Below are 24,258 nucleotides of genomic sequence, written 5' to 3'. Positions count from 1 at the left end.
GGTCTATGATGTCTTAATCAACTCTGATCGGTACGGGTACGTTGTCGTTAATAATTTATTGAAAACAGAGAAAAATTGTAAGTATTTGTTATGTTTATATTTCCCTTGAAGTGTAATAGTTGATCACAGAGGAATAATGTTTACTTTGAATTCGAATTAAATGAGTAATATATATATTTGTTGAATTGTGTTGAAAATCTTGTAGGACAAGGGGTTAATACTGCTTTTGATGGAAGTATATTGTAAATGTTCAAAGCAGAACACTCGAATAAGCTTAAGAATACTGTAGTACCACTGCATTCGTTTCGATTTGATAAAATTCTCACGTTCCTCCCCGTGATCCAATTAAGTCCATCGGAAGCAGCACCCTTTAACATTAAAATTATCAAACCAACTGCAGAATGTTTGTTTTGCAAGTATGTTTCACCTTTTAGCAAAAGATTTTCAATTAAATTTCTATATTTGTACAGATACATAGTAAACCCTTTAAATCCCAACAAACGTACTATTCTAACTTCGACAAAAAATTGAAAATAAATCACTCTAATTAATCGATAGTTTCACCGTTCAGTTTCCAGTAAAATGCTTCCAGTATAATCCTCTTCAATTAAATTTCTTATTTGTACAGGTACATAGTAAACTCTTTAAATCCCAACAAACGTTGTAACTTCGATAAAAAATTAAAAATAAATCACTCTAATTAATCGATAGTTTCACCGCTTAATTTCCAGTAAAATGCCTCCAGTAGAATCCTTTTCAATTAAATTTCTATATTCGTACAGATACATAGTAAACTCCTTAAATCCCAACAAACGTATTGTTCTAACTTCGACAAAAAATTAAAAATAAATCACTCTAATTAATCGATGGTTTCACCGGTTAATTTCCAGTAAAATGCCTCCAGTAGAATCCTCAGTCGAAACGCCGCGACGGCCAGCGAATAAATAAGTAAAGTAAAGACGAATTAACCGGCTAACCGCCGCGAGTTCTCGTTAATCGGCCCCCGTTCCATTCGCAGCGGCGCGCCGCGACGTCGCTCCAGTTTACGGCTCGTTTATCGGGGCGTTATCCGCGCGAACGGCCGAGGTCGTCCGAGCAAATTATCATTATAAATTTCGAGGAGAGCCGCGAGACGCGGGCATCGCGTGGCGTCCATCGAAACAGAGTGGATGTGGACGATAAAACAGCCGGCCGAGTTTTTCGTCGTCGCAGTAAAGTTAAACTCCCCGCGATAAAGCGGAAACACTCGAGCGCGACCGGCGGCTGTTGAATCGGGGGAGATCGTAATACGGATATATTCAATGACATATAATGTCCCCGGTTTTATAACTCGATGGACTGTGGTGTTCGGGGCGCCCGAGCGTTTCCTTGTTCTTGCCGTCAGCCGGTGTCGCTGCGGACGTCGAGGAAGTTCTTCGGTTATTTCTTCCGTTGAAGAGGTTGTCAGGTTCTCAATAGTTCGGAATATTTCTTAGCGGAACGTCGGGAAATCCGCGTCGATTTTCGTGGGATAGATTGAATCGAGGTGATCGTTGGAAAGGGGATTTTAACGCTAACATTGACAGTGAAATGTTACGAGACATTAACACGATTTCCACCGAAGGTGTTAAAGGTGTTAACTTAAAATTATTTTCCAATTAATCGTACATTCTAAATTGACTTTGCAGCATTAAGAATAACGATTACAAAATTAATCGAAAATTTTCAAAATTCGATTGAAGAGAAATGATTAAATTAGGGGAACAATTTTAAGATAAAATTTCAGAGAGTATCTATTAACACCATCGGTGGAAATAGTGTTAACACATTGCCTAATTTTCAGAAAACTGAACTGCGACGGCAATTTTCACTGAGGTCATATCACTATACATAGAAAAACTCAGATATATTGTTATGTAACATATTTTAAATACCTAATCTATTCGAATTAAATTTTACATTTTTTTCAATGTGGTAATTAGCGAAGCATAGCTGAATGTCTATATAAGAACGAGATTTCTCGTTACCGGTACGCAATGTGTTAATTCCTTGCCTTATAACATGTCAGACTCGTGAAAATTTCAAGTTTCGACAAATCTAAGCGTCACTTGTTCATTCCTATCAGAAACTATAGAATATTAGTTTCTAACAGAAACTATTACTTGGTCACTATTAATCTCTAATATCTAGAGTAAATTCAGACACAAAGTATAAAATTAGATTTCAGTTTTCCTAATGAAAGATTGATTTGCAGAAAAATCTACAATCACATTAACCAATAGTTCCCATAATTTTCATATAACATAAAACACCTCAATTCCAAAACGCGTAGTATCCCGAATACATCAAATTTCCGTAACATCAGAATTCAATCCAAGTTCAAACGAGTAATTCCAAACACTCCAAAACCTCCCAAAACCTTCCCAAAACTTCCAACAACCAAAACTCAACCTCATTCTCAAATCCACTATCCATTAGCATAAAAACCTGCACTTCCAACGCCGAAAACCTCATCACTCCCAATTAACTCCCCAACAAAAAGATCCCAGCCCTGTACCCATACTCCTCAGACGATAAATACCTTTCAATAAAACACAGAGCTCGCCGGGGAATCAATCAGAAAGCTCCCCGGAACCCCATAAAAATCATACGCGATTCGTTCCGCTCGATTTCCTGGCACCCGATCGAAAATCAGTGCGCGCGTGACACGGTCCATCGAGGAGCTCCGCTATAAACTGTCCGTCGCCGTTTCAGCCGCCTGAAACGTTTAATACCCTCGACTCGCCCACGGGGAACTCACGGTGGCGGCGAAGTGGCCGGCGATCGCGTGGCAAATAAAAAATAGAGAAGCCGGCGACGTGTGACGTACTTTATGGATCGCGGTATACTATATTCCGGTTCCGTCTTCGGGTCCACTTTATCCGGCCGCGGCGGCTCGGCTAAGTACGTTTGATTGTAAGCTGCCCGGACTGGTTTAAGGCTGATTTACAGTAAAATGGCGGGCGCGGCGTGGCCGGCTCGCGCACACGTGACCGGACTTCCACGATTCCATTCCGGCGGCGTTAAGCTGCTGTTAGTTCCGCCAGCGAAAGCTTCCCCCGCCCTCGGTCCTTTTCGCTTCCACTCTTTCCGGTTTATCCGTCTTCGACGACGGCCGACGATGCTCCTTCCTCCTCCTCCTACGGCGCGGATCTCTTCCAGGCTATCCTCTAAATATCCGCAGCTTTATCTCCCGCATCCTCCCCTCGGTCCATTCAGAAGCCGAAATTCTCTCGGCATGCAGTTTTCACTGGCCTCCGCTTTATTTACGTTTCTACCTCGATTCCGCTGCTTTGTTCGCCTCGATGTCTAAGCTTCTCGCATCTTTCTCTTCCGGTTTCTCGGTTCGTCGTCGAGAAACGGTAATAGAAGACTGCAGATCGTGAATGTCTGTTATGGTGGGAGTAAGGGGAGTTACGGGGTGTAGCAGCTTCGAGATTGTCGGGAAACTGGAGTAATTGATGAAGAGAAATATGTTTAAAAATTGAAATTGACCTATTTGAGAATCTTCGTTCCCTGTGTCTCGATTATCACTGTTGACTGGTGATTTTAGAGAAGCTGTCATAAAGTGCAACAAGCTACATCAACTTTAACCCTTGCGGATGAATGTCATTTCGACGAGATGAAATTTTCGTATTTGGAAGACGGAGTAAACAGATGATTTAATTACTGGAGTAGCAAGATATCACGTAGTTTCCTATTTTTCTACTGTTCAAGTAATTGATATATAATTTAGCTTCATCTGTCGAGGATTTTGTATATTCCAGAGAATCTTCGTCCGCAAAGGGTTAATATACTTTATTTATACATAATTGAAATGAAACTGTAGACGTATCTTTTATATAACTCAATATTTCGCTTTTGCAATATTCTACTGCTCTGCATCTCAAAAATTGAAATAACCAATGCAAGTGCAACCAGTTAACTCGTGACCGAGCAATGTGTTATATGGTATTAATGGTATTTAAATATGTTTTATTTAAAAAAACACAGGAATAGATAATTGAATAAAATACAAATAAATTTTGTAGACGTTAAATATAGAATTTAACAGTTGAACTACCGAGCGAAATTGAAGTTTTCAAATTTTTCTATGGGGACTGTAAGGCTATTGAGATTTCTATTGACTTGTGATTGAATTTGTTACTACGTCAATTTCTTCAGTAATTTCGCAAAGCATCTTTCCAATAATTCTAGAACAATAATTCATGGGTCAGTTTTTCTCATTCGGTAGTTCTACTGTTAACCCTTATCTCTCCACGTTGTTTTCAATCTCTCAGCGACTGCAATTAATTCTTATTCCCAACAAAAACGAGAAACGCTATAACATTTCGATCATCCATTTTTCTTCTCAGAATTTGAATCTGTATGTTAAAACTACAATACTACAGTTACGAAGACGCTTTCGAGATAAATCAAATTTGTATACGTACACGAGACCGAGACTATCGACCCTCGAATACGTCGCCCCAATTTTCACGAGAGACTCGAAATAAGTCACTCCAATTCCCCGGTGGTTCTAGCGTGGAAAAAACTGCGGCCTCGAATGGGTTAAACTCTCCCTTTGTCCCTCCGCTCCCACTTCGATTCCTCGATGAAAGAGCCCGTCGAGTACGTAAGCGTGGAAACCGCTCCTCCTCCTCCGTCTTCCCGCTGTCCGCCGCTGTCTGTCCGCCCCTCCTCCACTCTGTCTTTCGATCCGCGGCCCCTCGTTCCTCCGTTTTTCCGCGTCCTCGATTCAGCCGCGGCTAAATCGATCCGCGGCGAGGAATGACAGGCCGCGAGATGGGAAAAGGCGGGCGTCGAAGTCAAAAGGAGCCACCGCCCCGGCTAAGGTGCACCGAGGCCGGCTCCTTGTTCTCCGGGAAAGCGGTTTTTCCTCCTCGTTTTGTCTCGCCGCCGGCTCGCCGCGGGAACGAGAGGCGGCGGCAATTAGGGGGACGATCGGCACCTCTTTCACGGGATCATGCCGGCACAATGTCGCCGGGGGACGGGGCGGACGCGAAATTAAATGACCGACGCTATTTAGAGCCGGCCGCGATCGCCGATTGGATTACGGACACTCCATTTGCATGTCAACCGCGGGTTTCTTCTCGGCTTCCGCCACCGGTGATGTTCTAAAGGTTTTTCTTCTAATTCTTTGAATGCGCTCTGGGAATCATTGGCGAGGACGTTTTGGAGATTGATTCGAGTGAAGAGGTGGGGAATTTGGAACTTTTTGTGGTTAGTTTGCGGTTTGCTTTTGGTAGGCGATAGTGAATTTGTTTGGTTGGGTTTGCGATTGCTTTTCACGGGAGGATCTAGTAGTTATTGTGGGAGAAAGGCAACAGGTAGTAAGATCGGCTTTAGAGGAAGTGGAGCTTTGAGTTATTGCTTGGAAAATTCCGAGGAAGCTAGAGTTCTGGGTTAGGACTTTGGGTTTTTAGAACGTTAGACTCGTAAATTTGGAAAGGAATATTTCAATTTTTATATCAGCTTCGAAAATAATTCACGCCTCGAATCAGTAGAATTCTATCTTAGAACTTCCAGTCTCTAGAACGTTAAACCTGTAAGTTCTAAAAAGGAATATTTCAATTTTTATATCAGATTCGAAAATAATTCACGCTTAGATATAGGAATCACTAGAATTCTATGTTAGAACTTTAAGTCTTTACAACGTCAAACCTATAAGTTCTAAAAGGAATATTTCAATTTCTATATCAGCTTCGAAAATAATTCACGCCTAGATTTAGGAATCACTAGAATTCTATGTTAGAATTTCTAGTCTTTAGAACGTCAAACCTATAACTTCTAAAAAGGAATATTTCAATTTTTATATCAGATTCGAAAATAATTCACGCTTAGATATAGGAATCACTAGAATTCTATGTTAGAACTTTAGGTCTTTATGACGTGAAACCTATAACTTCGAAAAGGAATATTTCAATTTTTATATCAGCTTGGAAAATAATTCACGCCTCGATTTAGGAGTCACTAGAATTCTATCTTAGAACTTCTAATCTTTAGAAGGTCGGACTCATAACTTCGGAAAGGAACATTTCAATTTTTATATCAGCTTCGAAAATAATTCACGCCTCGAATCACTAGAATTCTATCTCAGAACTTCTAGTTTTAGAACGTCAAACCAACTTCAAAAAGGAACACCAATTCGATTATCAACCTCAAAAATAATCTTCCGTAATCACCACTATAATCACTACAACCCTAACATAAGTCCTCACTACAATCCCAAAGAAAAGGCTCGTCTGTCTTCAAAAAATACAGCGAATCAAGGGAATCAACTTTAAAAATGATTTACTCGCAGGCGCGGGAATTACAGGAAAAAATCACGGTCGCGTTCGTCGGATCGGATAAAACGAAAGCAGGCGCCACGTGATTCACGGCACCGGCTGATTCAATCCGTTTTATCGGCGGGAGGGATACGGCGGCGATCAAATGAAACAGCCGTGCGCATCACGACTCAATTTGACGCGAATATAAACTAATGGGATTCTTTCGGAGTAAAGTGTGTATCTTTATGGAGACGCCTCCGCCGGTGCCGCGTGCCGGGATTGCAGGGTATACGTTCTCATAGAAGGCCCTGGCACGCCGCGCGCAATAGAAACAGCGCGGGACACCTTATCCGCCGCCATACGTTCGAGTTAAGCTCTCTCTTTCACTTCCCCCGGCCCCTCGCCGCCCCCGTAGATCGTAGTTCGGAGTTAATTCGCAGATATTAATGCCGCTAACCGAACAACTTTACGAGTGTCTCCGCGGGAGGAAGGGAAAAACTCGGATAATGCACTCGAAAAGAGATATCGGCAACACTGGAGGGTCTGTAACTTCGTATCAAACGTCGGAAAGTTATGGTCTTCTGGTTCGAGATTTATTTGGTGATCGAAAGTGCCCTTTAAGTGAAAGGAGAGTTGTTGTTTAATATTATATTATTGTCTTTGTCATCATTGTATTCGAGAAATAGAAAGAGATAAACGTAGAACAATATTGTTAATGATATTTCAAGCATGATGTCCTGATCAACATGTTCTACTAGGTAGAAATAATTTCTAACCCCTACGATTTCTGTCTGAACTATGACCGATCTACTTTAATAATAATTCATCATGTGCTACGGACGTGTCTTTACGAGCCGTTTAACGTGGCAACCCCTTGCCTTATGATATATTTCTCGAGTGTAATTGACACAGCAATTTGTCATTAATGAGGGACTTGAATTCAAAGGAATCGAGTAATATTCGCGTATTAAACTCTTTTTAAAATGTTCATCGCGAGTTTGGAACGTTATTATAAGGCAAAGAGTTAATGGAGCCAACGGGAAACCTTCGAAAGGCAACTCAGACGGTGAAAATGAAGCTCGATGATGACTACGCGTGGATCGGCTACATGATATAATAATTGATACCGGAAGAATACTAAGTTGAATTCAAAGGAATCGAGTAATAATTATCCATTAAACTCTGTTCAAAATATTCATCATTAGTCTGAAACATTATTATAATATAGATAGTTAATAGAACCGGGAAACCTTCGAAAGGCAACTCAGACAATGAAAATGAAGCTAGAAGATGACTCCGCGTGGATCGGTTACATAATATAATTGATACCAGAAGAATACTAAGTTGAATTCAAAAGAATCGAGTAACATTTATCTATTAAACTCTATTCAAAATATTCATCACTAGTCTGAAACATTATTATAATATAGATAGTTAATAGAACCAACGGGAAATTAGAACAAGATGACTCCGCATGTATCGGCCACATAATATAATAATAGTTGTCAGAAGAATACTAAGTTGAATTCAAAAGAATCGAGTAACATATATCTATTAAACTCTGTTCAAAATATTCATCACCAGTCTAAAACATTATAAGACAGATAGTTAATAGAACCAATGGGAAATTATAACAAGATGACTCCATGTGGATCGGCTACATAATATAATTGATACCAGAAGAATACTAAATCACTTGAATTCAAAAGAGTCGAGTAACGTTTATCTATTAAACTCTATTCAAAATATTCATCACTAGTCTAAAACATTATAAGACAGATAGTTAATAGAACCGGTAAACCTTCGAAAGCCAAATCACACGGTGAAGATAAAACCAGAACAAGACTCCGCGCGGATCGCCTAGAGATCGGCAGCCCGGTGTCCCGATCGTCTCAATTCAGCCGTGTCCGTGCACTATAAAGTTGTTCTTAAAGTATTCCCATATCACCGGCCGTTGGTATGCCAATATAGTGGTCCCGGGGCTTTGTCGCCCCTTCTCATTCCGAGCTACCCCTCGCCGGCGTATTTCCCTCATCGACCCGGTGCGCGTCTGCCAGGGACACACCGTCGTCGCAGGAACCAGACCCCGCATACCCGGTCTCGCACGTGGCGGTATGTCTGCATACCATCGGTATAATGATTGGCAGGAGGGTAGGACGCAGGGGGTGCAGCCCAACCGGGAGCGATCCCCTGCAATTCACGCTCCCGGTCAGACCGATCGCCCTTTCGCGATATTAAACCGAATTACTCGCGAGTCCAAGGCCCCGCCCGTGATTCCGCGACGCAAGAGGGTGCATTTCGAGGTTACGCTCGGCGCAATGACTTTTTTGAGCTCGCCGAGCGTCTATCGATGCCGATTTACCTCTCTTAACACTTTGACTGCCGCGTCACCTGAATTCGGGTGATGTTATTTTTTACGGAAACGTGGACATTAATTTCTTTCATGATCGAACGAATCGAGTTTTGTTGGATATGTGAGATGTAAGAAAGATAGAGCAGTTATTAAGAATCTTGATTTCTCAATCCATATAAGGCATACGTTACGCCTGTGTTTCCTTTTAAGTATAACAGTTGATCACAGAGGAATAATATTTACTTTGAAGTCGAATGAACTGAGTAATATATATATTTGTTGAATCATGTTGAAAATCTTCTATTGATGTGTAATTTAGCTTCATATGTTGAAGGTTTTGTATGCTTCGAAGAATTTTTATCAAAGGGTTGATGGTTGGTTCGCGGAGTCTATTGGACGTTGCCTTGGTTTCTAGGGAAAACTGAAATTCTTTGGCTATTTAGGTTTGTAATTGGAGGGCTCGTGTAGATTGAGATAGGTGTATGCAATTGCATCGGTTAGATGAGATGGAAATGTATTTGAAATTGTGTTCGTGGATTTCAATCTTCGAGCGGTCAAATTGAAATTTCTGTATAGATACTCCAAACGTGCGTCTACCGATCTAATTGATTTATCATCCAATTTGCGTATCGTTAACACAATTGTTAATTTCTTAGAGAAACATGTGTTTTGTAATTACGAGAAGAGATCAGGAATAGATCAATTTGACCCGTCTGATTTCTAGTGTTAACACTAAACCTACCAAGCAGTTAAATTAACTCTTTCTCCTACACATTCCATTATTCCCCGCAAAGCGCCGAAATTCCAAACACATATAAATCCTATCCCATCAATCATCCCCAAGTCAGCGAACAGTTCAATTCCACGCCCGACGTGCAATCATATTCGTCTCAAACAGCTCCTCGGAATGCGTCCCGGCCAAAGAGCAAGACATACCGGCCAGAGTCGATAATGAGACAGTGTTTGCCCGGTCAGGCGAGCTTAACAGTTCCGCGCGACATCTAATTAGAGATAATTGCCAACTACCGGCGGGTAACAACGTAAACCTGTGAACCGATTCGAATCTCGAAATAAGTGTCCCGGTACTTTCACCGTGGGACGGGCAAATATTTGCCGTTTCCGCGCGGAATTCGTCTGTAATTCGCGTCCGGCCGCCGCTATCTTACGTTGATTACGTCCGAGTGTTTGCCGAGAGACTCGAGCCGGCCACTCCGTCGTCGACGGAAGAGGGACGGAGGGACAGCGACGGAGAGGGACGACGGTCCGGTCCGTTTAGTATTCCGAAACATGGATTACCGGTGTTCCATCAACACGTCTGTCGTTATTAACGGGGCCGCAATTACCGAAACGGCTTAATATCACCGACGACGTGAAATTATCTCGTTAACGTGACTGCGCTGCGATCGCCGGCCGCGTCGCGGGCCCCTGCGTTGTTTATTTCGACGCGACTCGCCGGGACGCGCTGATTAATCTTTTGTCCTGCGGACGGAGATTATGGATTTCGAGGTTTTTATTCGATTTTTGGAGAATGTTGGGTTTGTTGTTGAGTTCTTTTGGTATTGAGACGGATGGATATGTGTTTTTTATAGAAATTGGGGATGTTTTTGTTGAACTTTGTGTGTTAGGTGTATTTCTGAAGTTTATTGACGTGTTTGGTGTTTTGGAAGATTGGTGGAGAATTAACCCTTTGCACTCGGAAGTTTCTTACTAGAAATATTTAGCATTTTCTCACGAGGCGAAGACGATATTCTTTAAAATTAACTCGAAGGGAAAACTATATTATATACAGTATAGTATATTATATAGTGTAGCATAGTATAGTATATTATATAGTATATAGCATATAGTATATATGAAACTGACTCGAAGGGAAATCACAAGTACATTGAGAAACGAAGCTATTTATTCCAATATTTAACGTATCGAGGCATTGTACAAAGCTCAATTTTAAATATCGGATTTTATAGTTTCACTGCATCAAATCAAGTGATGACTGAAAGTCACCTCTCGAGTGCAAAGGGTCAACACTAAAACCGAGCAGTTCAACTGACTTTTGAAAATTTCGCTACGGAAACTCCAAGAGTGCATCTGCTCAGACTTTAATTGATTTACGATTGAATTGAATTTCTTTAATAATTTCTCAGAGAAACATTCGTTACCTTTCTAATAATTGCAAAAAGACATGGGTCATTTGACCCCTCTGGTAGTTTTAGTGTTAATGGACTTGAAGGGTACAGTGGAATTATTGTAATATTATTTAAAATGTAATGTATTGTTAGTTATGGTGTTCAATGAATTGGATAAGAATTGAATTTATATTGAAATTATATATTATTCCATTGTACTCGTGACTCTCTGGAGTTATTTAGAATTACTGAATGGAACTTGACAATCATTTCAAGCAAATTTCAAAGGATATAAAAGCTCATCTAAATTCAACGCTCGCTGCGATAAAGGTCGTGGATTAAAGGGCTAATCGATCGATGAGGAGTCGATTAACGCAGAACTCGGCTGTTACGGAAAAAAAGCTGAAAACGTTCGAGCGGCCACGCATCGGAGGTTAATAAACGCGATTCGAACGGAAACCTTTAGTTTCTCCCCCCTCCGGTGAACCGTGTATTCCGCGATAGATCAAATATTTTCGAGCCCTTTGCGAGCGATCGAAACGAAAGAGTTCGAGCTTCGCGCAACGATACACCGAACGGGGCGAAAAAAAAATCAAAGGAGGGGGAAAAAAATGGAAACAAAGTTAGATCGATTTTGGGCATCCGGTCGCTCGCGGAAAGAACCGGAAGTCAATTATTTAAACGGACAGGTTCGGGCGCCGTTGAAACGACGTTTGTGCTGCTGCCGACTCTTTGACGTCGCGGGCCAATCAAACGGGGGAAACCGTGCGCAAGCTTTGAACCGGCGAAACACGATCGAGAACGACGTGTACCGGGTGTTTCTGGAACTGCAGTGCGACTCGAAAGGGAACGGCGAATCTATAGTGGAAAATAAGTGGACAATGTGCAGTATAGATTTTTTGTAGGGGAGTCGCTTCTTCGGATAATTGGGTTTGGAAGTGATGTTTGCGCCTAGTGGAAATGGAAAGTTATGGGCAGACGTGATGGTTGATTCATAATTTAAGTGCTAACCGAATGGCTGAATTTGTAAATTTTTAAGTTTTTAGATTTTCTAATATTCAAATTTCTAAGTTTTCGAGTTCTCGAATTCTGAACTTCCCAAGTTCTCAAGTTCTCAAGTTCTAAAGTTCTGAACTTCCCATGTTCTCAAATTTTCAAGTTTCCAAGTTCCGAAGTTCCCAAGTTCTCAACCTCCCAACTTCCCAAGTTTTCAAGTTCTCAAGTTCTCAACTTCCCAAGTTCCCAACTTCCCAAGTTTTCAAGTTCTCAAGTTCTCAACTTCTCAACTTCTCAACTTCTCAACTTCCCAAGTTCTCAATTTCCCAACTTCACAAATTCTCAAGTTCTCAAGTTCTCAACTTCCCATGTTCTCAAGTTCCCAAGTTCTCAACTTCCCAATTTCCCATATTCTCAAACTATCAAACCTCAAACCTATCAAATTTCCAAACTTTCGTGTCTTTGAATCCTCAAATCTCCAATTATCTCAGACAAAGCATCTCCCAAACAATTCATATAAATTACTCAATATTTCCCACTCAACCCTTGGAAAGTGTCCTTGGAATTGAAGGATTTCGTTGGGTCCTTGAACGTTTCCTGAGGATGGAGTATTCCAATTTTGTGAGTTTCCAAAGTTTCGGGGCCATTGTTGAGATTATTTGATTATTGAATGTTTTGGGGTTGATTTCACATAAAATAACTCTCGCCAATGGTACCACTGTTTCAAAGACACCCTACAGACCTAAACATTACCGATTAACCTGCACGGGACCAGCACAGCCTTCGGAGTCTCCCAAAAACCACAAAAATGGTTTAAAAAAAAAACACCATTTCCATGAAGGAGCATCGCTCATCACTCCCCCGAATGATTTTATTTCCGAGCAAGACGTTTCTCGCGATTCTCGAAGACTGAGAACGCCAGAGACGATCTGTGACTTTCAGCTCGCGTGTTCGACTTTATCGCCATTAGGCGACGCCTTTGGCGACATCGATCCCGACGTCGGGTCATTTAGCGTTGAAGATGACATCGATACGGTTGCTTGTGCAACTTCGGTGTCTCGTTTCCCTTTGACAAAGGTGTCGGTGTACCGTTCGACGTTCTGTACCCAAACGCGAGGATCCAGAGTGCCGTGGACTGCGAAAGAAGGCTCTCGAGTCTGCCTCTTTAAAAGCTAGCTGCTTTCAAGCTGATTCTTCCGGATTAACCGATGGCAGATGGAATTTCTTGACCTGGTGCACTTGATACTAACTTCAATAAGAGTCAGGCTAGATTCCAGGTTCATTAAGATTGAATTATGTTTCGGTCTAGGTTCAAATCAAGCTTAAGTAGTTCTTTGTTCCTTCTACACTTCGATCTAATCTGATTATAGTTATAACAAATGAAAGTCAACTAAGGTCTAACACTAGAACCAATTTTCGATATTTTAAAAGCATTGAATATTCGAAACGATCTTGAAAATAAAGTTTCACTTGAATATTGTAATGAATGTCCGAAGAAACCGAAAATAATCTATTGTTCCAATATTTATAGGAATTACATATTAATCGCATTAAACGCTCAGTTCTAGTGTTAATCAGGAATTTAGGTCTAAGATCTATTGCAGTGTTAGCAATGATCACAGACCTACTTTCAGAGGTCGCTCAGAATTGACGTAGTTTATATTAGTTCAGCTTCAAGTCGAATTTCGCTGAATTAGGTTAATTCGATCGCTGTTTCTCAGTATTAAAGTAACTTAGTAACAGGACCTCTTCAGGATCAAACTGGAAAGCTTTAAAAACCGAATCGAGAGCGGACTACCCAGCGATCATAAAATCTTGCCCGTTCAGGGAGAACATCGTTTAAATTTTCCCCGGAGCCGCGCGTATTGAAAGCTCCTGCCATTAATATTGATGGGAAAATCGTGCTTTTTTAATTACCCCCGGAGCCCGGCTGCGAACCAGGCCAGTCGCACGAATAGGTATCGCGCTTTTCAACGAATTATCTTTCCCCGTCGCTTCGACGGAGTTGCTTCTGCTGTCCCGTTCCCACTTCGACGTCCGTCGTGTCCATTTCCAGGCAGCATCGGGGGCGCTCCAGATTTTCAAATATTCGAACGGCTCGAGTCGGACGGTCCCGGCGGAATTACGCGGGCCGAATTAATCGTTGCCGAGCAAAAATCAACGCGCGACCGTCGGCTGCGTTTGAACCGTCTAAAACTAATTATGGGTACCAAAGGGTCGAGGGATGATTCTGACACTCTGTGTAGGATTATTCTTAGAGACGACACCTTTGCCGCTTTAATTAAAGCACGGATAATAAAATTGAATCTTCCCAATGACTACTGTATAGTTGTAACAAATAAAATTAAAGTTAGTGACAAAAATTAGACAAAATCACAATGTTAATAATAAAACCTAGACTAGAAACTTAATTCCAAGAATTATAATCACGAAACCTAGCTGCCAAGGATAACGAAAGAACATCCAATTACCAGGAAGACTGAACTTAACCACTTACCACCTAAACCAGAGTATCCAACAGCGAAATTAGCTACGCCCAAGCAACGCGACCGTCCTCCGAAGTAGCGTATCGAAATATCAATCTGCCGAGTATCCAAAAACTAGCGAAAAATAATAGCTCGCCGAGATTAGAGGTCGAAGATCCCCTAACAAGATAAGCCGCCGCTAAGCAAGGGGTTTAAACAAATTCTAGAGGGTACCGGGCGATCGCGGCGGGACTTAAAGTCTCCCGCAGGAGCTTTCCGCCAGCTGATGCTCGAACAATCCCGGAATGGACGGGTCCGGGAGTCACTTAACGAAAAGAAAATCCCGGTTGCCCGTCGGCCCGCGATAAACCAGTCGAGTGGCGGTGACTTATGGCGCGTAAGTCGGTCGGCCGAGGTCCGAGGGTGGACTGGGGAAGCAGTCGAATACATAAACATCGGCAATCCACTTCGCTCCGCTGGCGGTGCCAGTCTTTTCCCAGGGAAGTGGATCTCTCACCTGTTTACGGGGAACGAGCGGCGACGCGTGTGTGCTGCGCGCCGTCCCTGTTCCTCCGGCCAGCGGCTATCGGCTTGATAAATACAACCGGTCGTTGAATAATGCATCGGCCGGCACTCGGGAGTAAACAAGTAACCTAACACCGCGGCCCCGCGTCGATTCGCCTAAATCCTCGGGCGTGTTGATTTCATTGCTCCGATATGCGGCGACGGGGCGGACCAACGTCTCGATTCGAAGATGGACGCGGTCTGGGGAAAGTGTCCTTCGAATTGAAGCATTTCGTTGGGTTTTGAACTTTCCTGGGGATGGAGTACTGGGGATTTTGTGAGTTTCCAGTGTTTCTAGGGAATTGTTGAATGTTTTGGGCTTGAAGGGTTGATTTCATTGCTACGATATGCGACGATAGGGTGGACCAACGTCTCGATTCGAAGATGGACGCGGTCTGGGGAAAGTGTCCTTGGAATTGAAGCATTTTGTTGGGTTTTTGGACGTTTACTGGGGATGAAGTACTGGGGAGTTTGTGAGTTTCTGGTGTTTCTGGGGAATTGTTGAGATTATTTGATTGTTGAATGTTTCTTGGTTCGATCTGGGAAAAGTGTCCTTAGAATTGAAGCATTTCGTTGGCTCCTTGAACGTTTCCTGGGGATGGAGTACTCTGATTTTGTGAGTTTCTAGTGTTTCTATGGAATTGTTGAATGTTTTGGGGTTGAAGGGTTGATTTCATTGCTGCGACATGCGACGATAGAGTGGACGAACGTCTCGATTGTAAGACAGACGCGACCTGAGGTTCCTTGTCGCTGCGAATAATAGGTAGAAAGCATTTGCGTAAAATTTAGTTACTGATTTCTATGGGACTGAAGATGCTGGAGTGGGGAACTAAATGAAACTATGTAAGTTGCAGAGGAATTGAAACTATGGAGTATCTATTGTGTAGAAGTTCAAATCAAATTTCTCGGAGAACTAAGTTTTCCGGCTATGTATCTGTCTATCTATGTATCTATCTATGTATTTATCCAAGACCTGGGCTCTCTTGGTTCGATCTAGGGAAAGTGTCCTTGGAATTGAAGCATTTCGTTGGGTTTTGAACATTTCCTGGGGATGGAGTACTCTGATTTTGTGAGTTTCTAGTGTTTCTGGAGAATTATTGAGATTATTTGATTGTTGAATGTCTTGAGGTTGAAGGGTTGATTTTGTGTTTCTGGGTGTTTGGATCATTGAGTGATTTTTTGAGTAGTTTTAAAGGATTTTGATATTTCCTCTAAGTATATCCGACTCGGTTAGTAAGTGTTGTGATTAGTTTCAAAGTTAGCAGTCGTTAAGTCTATTAGTGATAATAAAACAAACAACGCGTGGGATGAGATTTCAGGCATGACAGCATTTAAAGGTTAATTGGTGTGCTAACGAGGTCTCTACACCGGCTTCCACAAAATAATTGCACCGTCATTACAACGAGGATCACTCGGTGGTAAGGAAATAATACCGAGTGACAAGGATAACTGCAGTTTCAACTTTTCATCGGTGGTCCGCGAGTTTTAATCAACGGCGAATTCGGAGAGGAGATAAAAATCACTTGGATCATTCCTGTCTTGAAGATCCACTATCAAACACCTTCCCCAACAAAAGACGCGCGGAAACCGAGCGCCGACCCCTGTTCCACGAACTTATCCCCCGATTACCGTTCGTCGCGCGAACTTTCGCGTCGCTTCGAAATAATACCACCCCGTATTTCAAGAAGCAAAGGTAGGCGTGCCCTGATAGGTGCGTGAAAAACCCGATAAATCTTCCCTCGCCGCTTCGCACCTGCGAGATGAGGGCACTGCCTCGTGTTCCTCACCCTGTCTGTCAAACCTTCCAGCCCCGTACCCTATCGACGAAGACGCGTATAGTCAGAAAGAGAAAGAAATAAACGAAGATAGAGAGATGTATACATAGAGAATAAAGAAAGATGAAAAAAGAGGTAGATATTGAACAGGAAGTTTCAACAAAGACATTCTAAATTTGTGGAAACTTTCTCAAAGGCTTCATCTCTTTCGAGCTACCTTCCACTTATTTTTTATTGATTCCTTTATTGCGAGAAATAGTTTCTTAGTAGATACTTTCTCGGAACTAACGAAACTTCTGCCATCCGAACGAAAAATGAAAGAATTACCTTCTAATTTTCTATTTATTCACACGTTCGAGGAATAAGAAAACGGTATATTTCAGAAATATATACTTTTTCGAAACTAACGAAACTGTGTTCCACCATCCGAATAAAAAACGAAAGAATTACCTTCTAATTTTCTATTTATTCACACGTTCGAAGAATAAGGAAACGGTACATTTCAGAAATAAATACTTCTTCGAAATTAACGAAACTCTGTTCCACCATAGGAATAAAAAACGAAAGAATTACCTTCTAATTTTCTATTTATTCACAAGTTCGAGGAATAAGGAAACGCTACATTTCAGAAATGGATACTTTCTCGAAACTAACGAAACTGTGTTCCACCATTGGAATAAAAAAGGAAAGAATTACCTTCTAATTTTCTATTTATTCACACGTTCGAGGAATAAGCAAACGGTACATTTCAGAAATGAATACTTTCTCTAAACTAACGAAACCCTGTACCATTGGAATAAAAAAGGATACAGAGATATAGACAGATATAAGCACATAGAAAGAGCGAAAGCCAGAGTTAGATATATACACAGACACACGGTTAGACGAACGAAGACAGACACGTATGTAGACACAAAGATGCAGATGAAGGTAGAGAACAGCAATAGGTCGAAGGGAAGAGGATATACGAGCAGTACAAACGCGGCGATAGAGGCGGACAATGAACAAGAAGCCAGACAATGAGCGGGAATCGAGACGCAGGGGCTCCGAGCCCGTTTCCCCAGGCAAAGGGTACGGCATCGAGCAAGTTCGATGGGGGTTCCCTTACCGATAATGCTACCGGAATGGCGGAAAACCGAAGAAGATAGAGTGATACGGCGTGACACAGGGAAAGAGATAGCGGTCGGTCCTGGATGGTCCTTTCCGGCTGCGGGATCGCATCTTACGTTCGGCACCGGTGCCGTTAATGGGACGTAGGTCGCGGGTTCTATTAACTACAAACCGCAACTAGACCGGCTTCTAAGTAGAGCCAATAAATTATATCGCTCATTAAGCGAGTGCTGGCTGGGGGTGGCGAGAATCTTCCTTAATGGGTTCCGAAACCCCTCTGCTTCTACGGAGGAATGCGTAGCAAGACGCGTTTGCTAATTGCAATTTTCATCGAGTGCGGAATCATCTTTGGTTCTCTTTTCTCCTAGGTGTTCTTTATAGATTAGGGGATTGATATAGAAGCTGCGAATTAGTCGTGTGTTTCGTTCAGAGGTGGAGCTGGATGTAATCGGGAATTGGACTCGTTCGAGATACCTTTCGAATTTGCGTTTGCTTCACTTGTGCTTGATGTTTCGTAGCTTTTGTTGCATTGTATGTTCTATTATGTATAATCTACTGTTTTCTGTTCTATATGTATCCTGTATTCTATTTCTATTTCTAATTTACTGTTTTCTGTTCTATGAATATTCTATATTCCATACAATCACACTTCAATACTCTTCCTAACCATTCTCAAATAAACTAAAAGGAAACTAAAATAATTCCTGCAGTCCTCACACCTACTAACCCATGATCTAACAATATTCCATGAAACCATCCTTCACAAAACCAGAACATTTTTACGTAAAAGAACCTCCAAGAAAATCAAGCTAATAAAGAGACGCAGAGGAAGGGTTAACCCTTTGCGCTCAGTTTTATTCACAGATGATTCTTTATCAAGATTTTGAAACAGACCACATTATTAAATCATTTATTTGCAAGAGGAATTTACACTACTCTACGAACTGTTCCTTAACACTTCCAATCAAACATCGCAATAACACGTAGCCACGAAAAATACAAAAGAGATTCACAGCGCGAAGGGTTAAACCCACAAAAATTCGAGCTCCGTCGGTACTTAACGCAGTTGTCCGCACGCAGCCGCGTTTTCCGCGTTCCCGCAACAACGGGCCGCGCGTCGAGCTAAAAACGAGCCGTTATCGTTTGACCGCGCCCCGCTTCCTCCTGCGCCATCGCTGTCCCCCGCCCTCGGTCCTCTTCCAAACATTCGACCGAGCCAGATTGGATGGACTTTTAGAGTAGCAATCGATGGGAATGGAAGTTTTCCGGCGCGCGATACCGTACGCGTTACCATTCATTATCGCTCCGGATGGAGCCAGCGAGAAACCGCGGGACGCGTCCGCGGCCGCGAGAGGCCGGGGGAAATTGTTTACGAGGGGTTGAAATTGCTTTTTTATTCTGTTAACTGGCTGGTTATTAAAGCCAACGGGCAAGGAATCCCGGAATAAAATTCACGCCGAGGATATCGCCGCGAATCTCCTCCGTGGCTTATCGATGTGATTAATGACACGACACGGAGTTTTTGTGTGCGTTTGAAAACCAGTTAAAATAGTCTGAACCTAACGAAGCTCCTTCGCGATCTAGAAACTATAAATCTACGAAGCTTCTCTTATATCAAACAGAACTTCCTCTTGACAACCATTCAAAACTCGTCAACAAACCCCAGAACCCAACAGATCCCGCTAAGCAATAATCAAGGGATCCCCCTATTCGAAGCCCAGCAACCCACAAAACTCCCCACCGTAAAAACAACCACACCCCGCGATCCGAAGACAATAAAAAAACGCATCCAGGGAATCCTCTCCCTGACCCACTGTCGATTCGTCTGATCCGAAAGCAACTGGAACCGAGCCCTCCTCCCTGTCCACTCGGATTGGACCAGCGTACGCGCACCGAGTGCGTAGGACCTGGTTCCTCTATCCTTCCTGCTGCGTCTGCTCCAGAAAGCCCGTCCGTGAAAATATCGCGGGGGGTTGTTCCAGTCTCCCCGAGAGCCGAGTAAAGTAGAGAACCCGTACGATGGAAAAAGACCCAGAAAGAGAGAGCGAGAGAGAGAGAGAGAGGGAGACGGAGAGAAGTAGAAGAAATATAGACGGTCGAGGAGAGGGTTACAGAAAGTTAGGGGGGGCAGCAATTTTTCTGTACCCCCTCTGTCCGCAAGAGCAACCCCTTCCGACCATCGTCGGGAAGCACGCCCACCGGAGGGACGATGGTGGGGCAGTCGGTTCTTGATAGGGGACGGGGATGCTGGTGGTGGTCCGCGTCGGCGGTGGTGGTGGCGGCGGCGTCGTCGGCGGTGGTGGTGGTTGCTCGGCGTCGCTGGCAGGCGAAGTCCGAGCGAAACGGCGCCAGTACTACTGTCGCCAGCATCACGAGCGCAGCCACGAGGCCAAGTCATGGACATACTGGGTATGTCCGCTAGCAAAGCCAAGCATGCACTAACTTAGCCTCTTCACTTGCTCTATCGTCGAGACTTACCTCGCCCCCCCTCGTGTGCCGTCGATCCGCTGTCGAAGTTTTCGCTGTTCTCCTTCTGTTCTCGTTTTTCCGTTGGCTTCTTTCGTTCGTTCAGCGTAAAGAGTTTCACGCCGATCGTCGGCCCGATCGATCGATCGATCGCGGTACCGTGGAGACAGCACGCAGAAGCTGGAGCCTGTCCCTGTCGCGTGTCCCGGCCGTTTCCGCGTTCCGTTTTATTCGGTTCGACTGGTTTCTTTCGGGGGGACTCCGAGGATGGGTTCTCGAGTCGATCCGCGAGTCGATCGTTGGGACGGGACTGGCTCCAGGCTGGCGCATCGACGCACCGCCGACGACGTGTTCCAAGTCGTCTGTGACAGCGAACGGAATCAGGTACTGTTCATCAAGCAATAATTTCTATTTTCTGCGTTCTACTGTCTTCCTCTGTTCCGGTGAGACTCTCGGTGCTTCTGTCCTTTACTGTGCTCCTTGTTTGGTTCCTTGGGATGCGGGACGACGATTCCGTTTCTGCGTTTGGTGCCGAGGGATTCTCCTGTGGTTACTTTTTCGATTTCTCCTCGTGACGTTCGGTTTTTTCTCTGTCGGATTCTGTGGTTTCCTTTTTGTCTCTTCGTTTTCTTTTTTTTTTTAGTTTGATTTTTGTTGTTTGTTTCGTTTCGTAGAGCCTTTGTCGCCGCGATCGAATATTCTCTCGCTAGAAGTTTGCTTGCAACGCTTCTCTATTTAATGTATTTTGAGTTTCAAGTGCGAGAGTGTCTGTGATGTTTGTACGTTTACTGGATAAGTCGTTCTCGCGACCGAGGCGAAAGTGTGTCGCTGAAGTTCGCGTAGAGTTCTGTTTTCCAAGGAATCGATTCGCTTTCCGAGGAAACGCGATTGTCGCTGCGAATAATGGGTAGAAAGCGATTGCGTAAAATTTAGTTACTGATTTCTATGGGACTGAAGATGATAGAGTGGGGAACTAAATGAAACTGTGTAAGTTGTAGAGGAATTGAGACTATGGAGTATCTATTGTGTAGAAGTTCAAATCAAATTTCTCGGCGAACTAAGTTTTCCGGCCGTGTATCTGTCTGTATATTTATCAATCCATCGAAGAAGTAACAAAAAGTAAAACTAAGAAGTATCTATTAGATAGGCGTTGAAATCAAATTTCTCGAGAAAAAAAGTTTTCTATCTATCTATGTATCTATCTATATATTTATCAATCCATCTAAGAAGTAACAAAAATTAAAACTAAGAAGTATCTATTAGGAGTTGAAATCAAATTTCTCAGTGAACTGAGTTTTCCAACCATCTATATATCTATATATCTCTATCAATCCATCTAAGAAGTAACAAAAATTAAAACTAAGAAGTATCTATTAGATGGGCGTTGAAATCAAATTTCTCAGCGAACTGAATTTTCCATCTATATATCTATCTATCTATATATCTATCTATATATCTATCTGTATATCTATCTGTATATCTATCTGTATATCTATCTGTATATCTATCTGTATATCTATCTATATATCTATCTATACATCCATCTATGTATCTATGTATATATTTATCAATTCATCCAAGAAGTAACAAAAATTAAAACTAAGAAATATCTATTATATAGGGGTTGAAATCAAATTTCTCAGTAAACTGAGTTTTCCATACACCTATATATCTATCAATCCATCTAAGAAGTAAAAAAATTAAAACCAAGCAAAAGTAAAATAAAATTAAAAAAAGTTTTCTATCTATTCATCCATCTATAACACAATTTCGAGTCACTTCCACGAGAACCTGCCACACTCTTCTCGAAAAACCAACGAACCGCGCCAACGTCTAAGCGAAAGACCCACTTACAAAAAGGCGTAACGCAGTTCCGCGGCGCAACGGGTCTGTAATCGAACCCCGGCGAGCGTAGACGCGGACTGCACTGCGGATGGTTGGATTACAAACGAAAATCTGTCTCGAGTTGCCTGGGGTCGCGACCAACGAGTGTCAAGCTGTAATTGGGCTAATGCTAGCCACCGCCGCCCCCTTTACTCGCAAAATCGAATGTTACACCCTTTCCGCCCTGTACGCGCGCTGAATCGACTCGACGCGGGACGCTCGCTGTTCCGAGCATCCTCTACAGGGTGGCCGGAAACTCCCGACACATACAATGACGCTGAAATACAACGTTCGAATGCATTTTCCCCGGAAACAGCAATCTCGTTAATTCGATGTTTGTCTCGTATCGAGCGTTCGAAATCTCGTTGAGCTAATTTCCTCTATGTATTCCTCGCCACCGTGTATGTATTTCAAAAATTCTGCTTTCCCTCTGCACCGTTGGCATCCGTGCTCCATCCCTTTTTATTCCGGGACGACGGTGCGCGAGGGCCGCGAGACGAGAATTATTCTTCGGCATTGTTCTCCGGGAACGAAATTTAAAACGCCCCGCAGTTTCCAAAGGGTGGAATGAAAGAAAAAGGACGGAACGAAGGGAAAGGGAGCGAGATAGCGAGAGGGGGGGGTGAGAGATAGCGGGGGAGTTAAGTACGAGTTTCGATGGAAAACAAGCACTTCCCGCGATACCCGAGTTACGAAAGTTTGCTCGTTATTACGGCCTCCTCCGCGCCGCGGTTCTGCCCGCCCAGGAACGCATTCAAATTCCGTCGAATGTACTCGCGGGGCGTTGGGGAAGGCGGGCGTCGAAGGAGAGGAAGATAGGACGAAGGTACTGGCGGAAAGAGCCGACGAGGAAGAAGAAAGAGGAAAATAATAGGCAGCGAGGGAGAAAGAGGAGAACAGGTGAGTCGAAAGAAGTGAGGGAGTGACAGAAGAAACGTTAAATACAGAGTGGCAGGATGGAACGGAGACAGTGAGAAACATGGGAAAGATGAGATCGAGAAAAAAGAATAGAGCATAGTGAGAAGCAAAAGCATAGACAACCAAAAACAGTTGCAACTAGAGAGAAAAGACGGAGCTAGAAAAAAACTGGAGAAAAGTTGAGATCAAGAAAAAAGAATACAGCATAGTGAGAAGCAGAAACGTAGGCAACCAAAAACAATTAAAGCTGAAGAGAAAAGACGAAGACTGAGCTAGAAAAAAATAAACTAGAGGAAAGATGGGATCAAGAAAAAAGATTACAGCATAACAAGAAGCAAACACGTAGGCAGCGAAAAACAATTGAAGCTAAAGAGAAAAGACGGAGCTAGAAAAAAACTGGAGAAAAGTTGAGATCAAGAGAAAAGAGCACAGCATAGTGAGAAGCAAAAACGTAGACAACCAAACAGAGATAGAAGCAAAAGAGAGAAAAGGAACACCGAGCTAGAAAAAGAAGAAAGAAAGAAACCCTAGGAAAGAGAGAAACCAACAGCGCATCAGAGAAGGAACAGAAACAGAAGCCAGACACAAGAACAGAGAGAACTGCGGAGGAGAGGGCGGAAATAAAGGGAGGAAACAGTCGCGGCGGGGTCAAGCGAGTTCCCTCGAGTTTTCCCGCGGCGTGAACCCGAGGATACGCGCGCGGTCGCCTCTTTATCTCCGCGGAATTAAAAGGGAGACCGTGGTTCGGCCGCGATACGCGCGCTGCGGTTCTCGCGTGCGCGGCCGTTCGAAGGGTGGAAACGGGATTTCCGAGTCCGCAGCGCCCGGCCACCCCTTCCGCGAAGGGAACGCGCGAGCCGAGAGGCTCGGGAATTCGTTGAAGCCGGGAAACACACGCGCGCACGCGACCGCTCGAAACGGGACGGCCGCGACCCGCGAATCGACCCGTTCAACAGTTTGTCGCGCGACCCGTGAAATCCGCGTCTTAATTGCCGCTGCGTGGCCCCAAGTAAAAATCCTGGATTACCGGCCGGGAAAATACACCGCGACGCTTCGTGGCGGGAAAAAATTGGGACGCTGTTCGCGGGTAAATGGAAATGCTCTTTTTATGGAGATCTCGGCGAGAGTTTGACTCTTGCTCGCGAGTTCTGAGGAAGTAGGTTATATTAACACGCTGCCATGAGAATTTTAGGTATTCTATACGATATTTCTTATTGTTTTATGACAATGACAAATCTTGTAGCAACACATTCACAAAATGATATTCAATTTGTGTTCGGGAAGATTGAGGAATATTTATGTTTGTTAATT

The 24,258-nt window shown here is 43.2% G+C and overlaps 1 protein-coding gene across 2 annotated transcripts in view; it reads left to right on the top strand.

Annotated features, from left to right (window-relative positions):
- Nucleotides 1–24,258, top strand: part of cpx (synaptic transmission protein complexin) — a 474,092-nt gene that overhangs the window by 349,498 nt on the left and 100,336 nt on the right. The window contains exon 1 of one of the 2 annotated variants that reach the window (XM_031987228.2): nucleotides 19,935–20,088. The exons of the other annotated variant lie outside the window; for it this stretch is intronic. Coding sequence (XP_031843088.1) covers nucleotides 20,076–20,088 — 13 coding nt within the window. The 5' untranslated portion in view covers nucleotides 19,935–20,075. Of the gene's footprint in view, nucleotides 1–19,934; nucleotides 20,089–24,258 lie in introns of those variants that run through there. 2 annotated transcript variants of the gene reach the window in all.

This window comes from Nomia melanderi, chromosome 13 (assembly GCF_051020985.1).
Source record: "Nomia melanderi isolate GNS246 chromosome 13, iyNomMela1, whole genome shotgun sequence".
In the NCBI taxonomy this organism is placed as follows: domain Eukaryota; kingdom Metazoa; phylum Arthropoda; class Insecta; order Hymenoptera; family Halictidae; genus Nomia; species Nomia melanderi.
The sequence above is the reverse complement of the archived record's forward strand: the minus strand, read 5'-3'. Positions and strand labels throughout refer to the sequence as shown.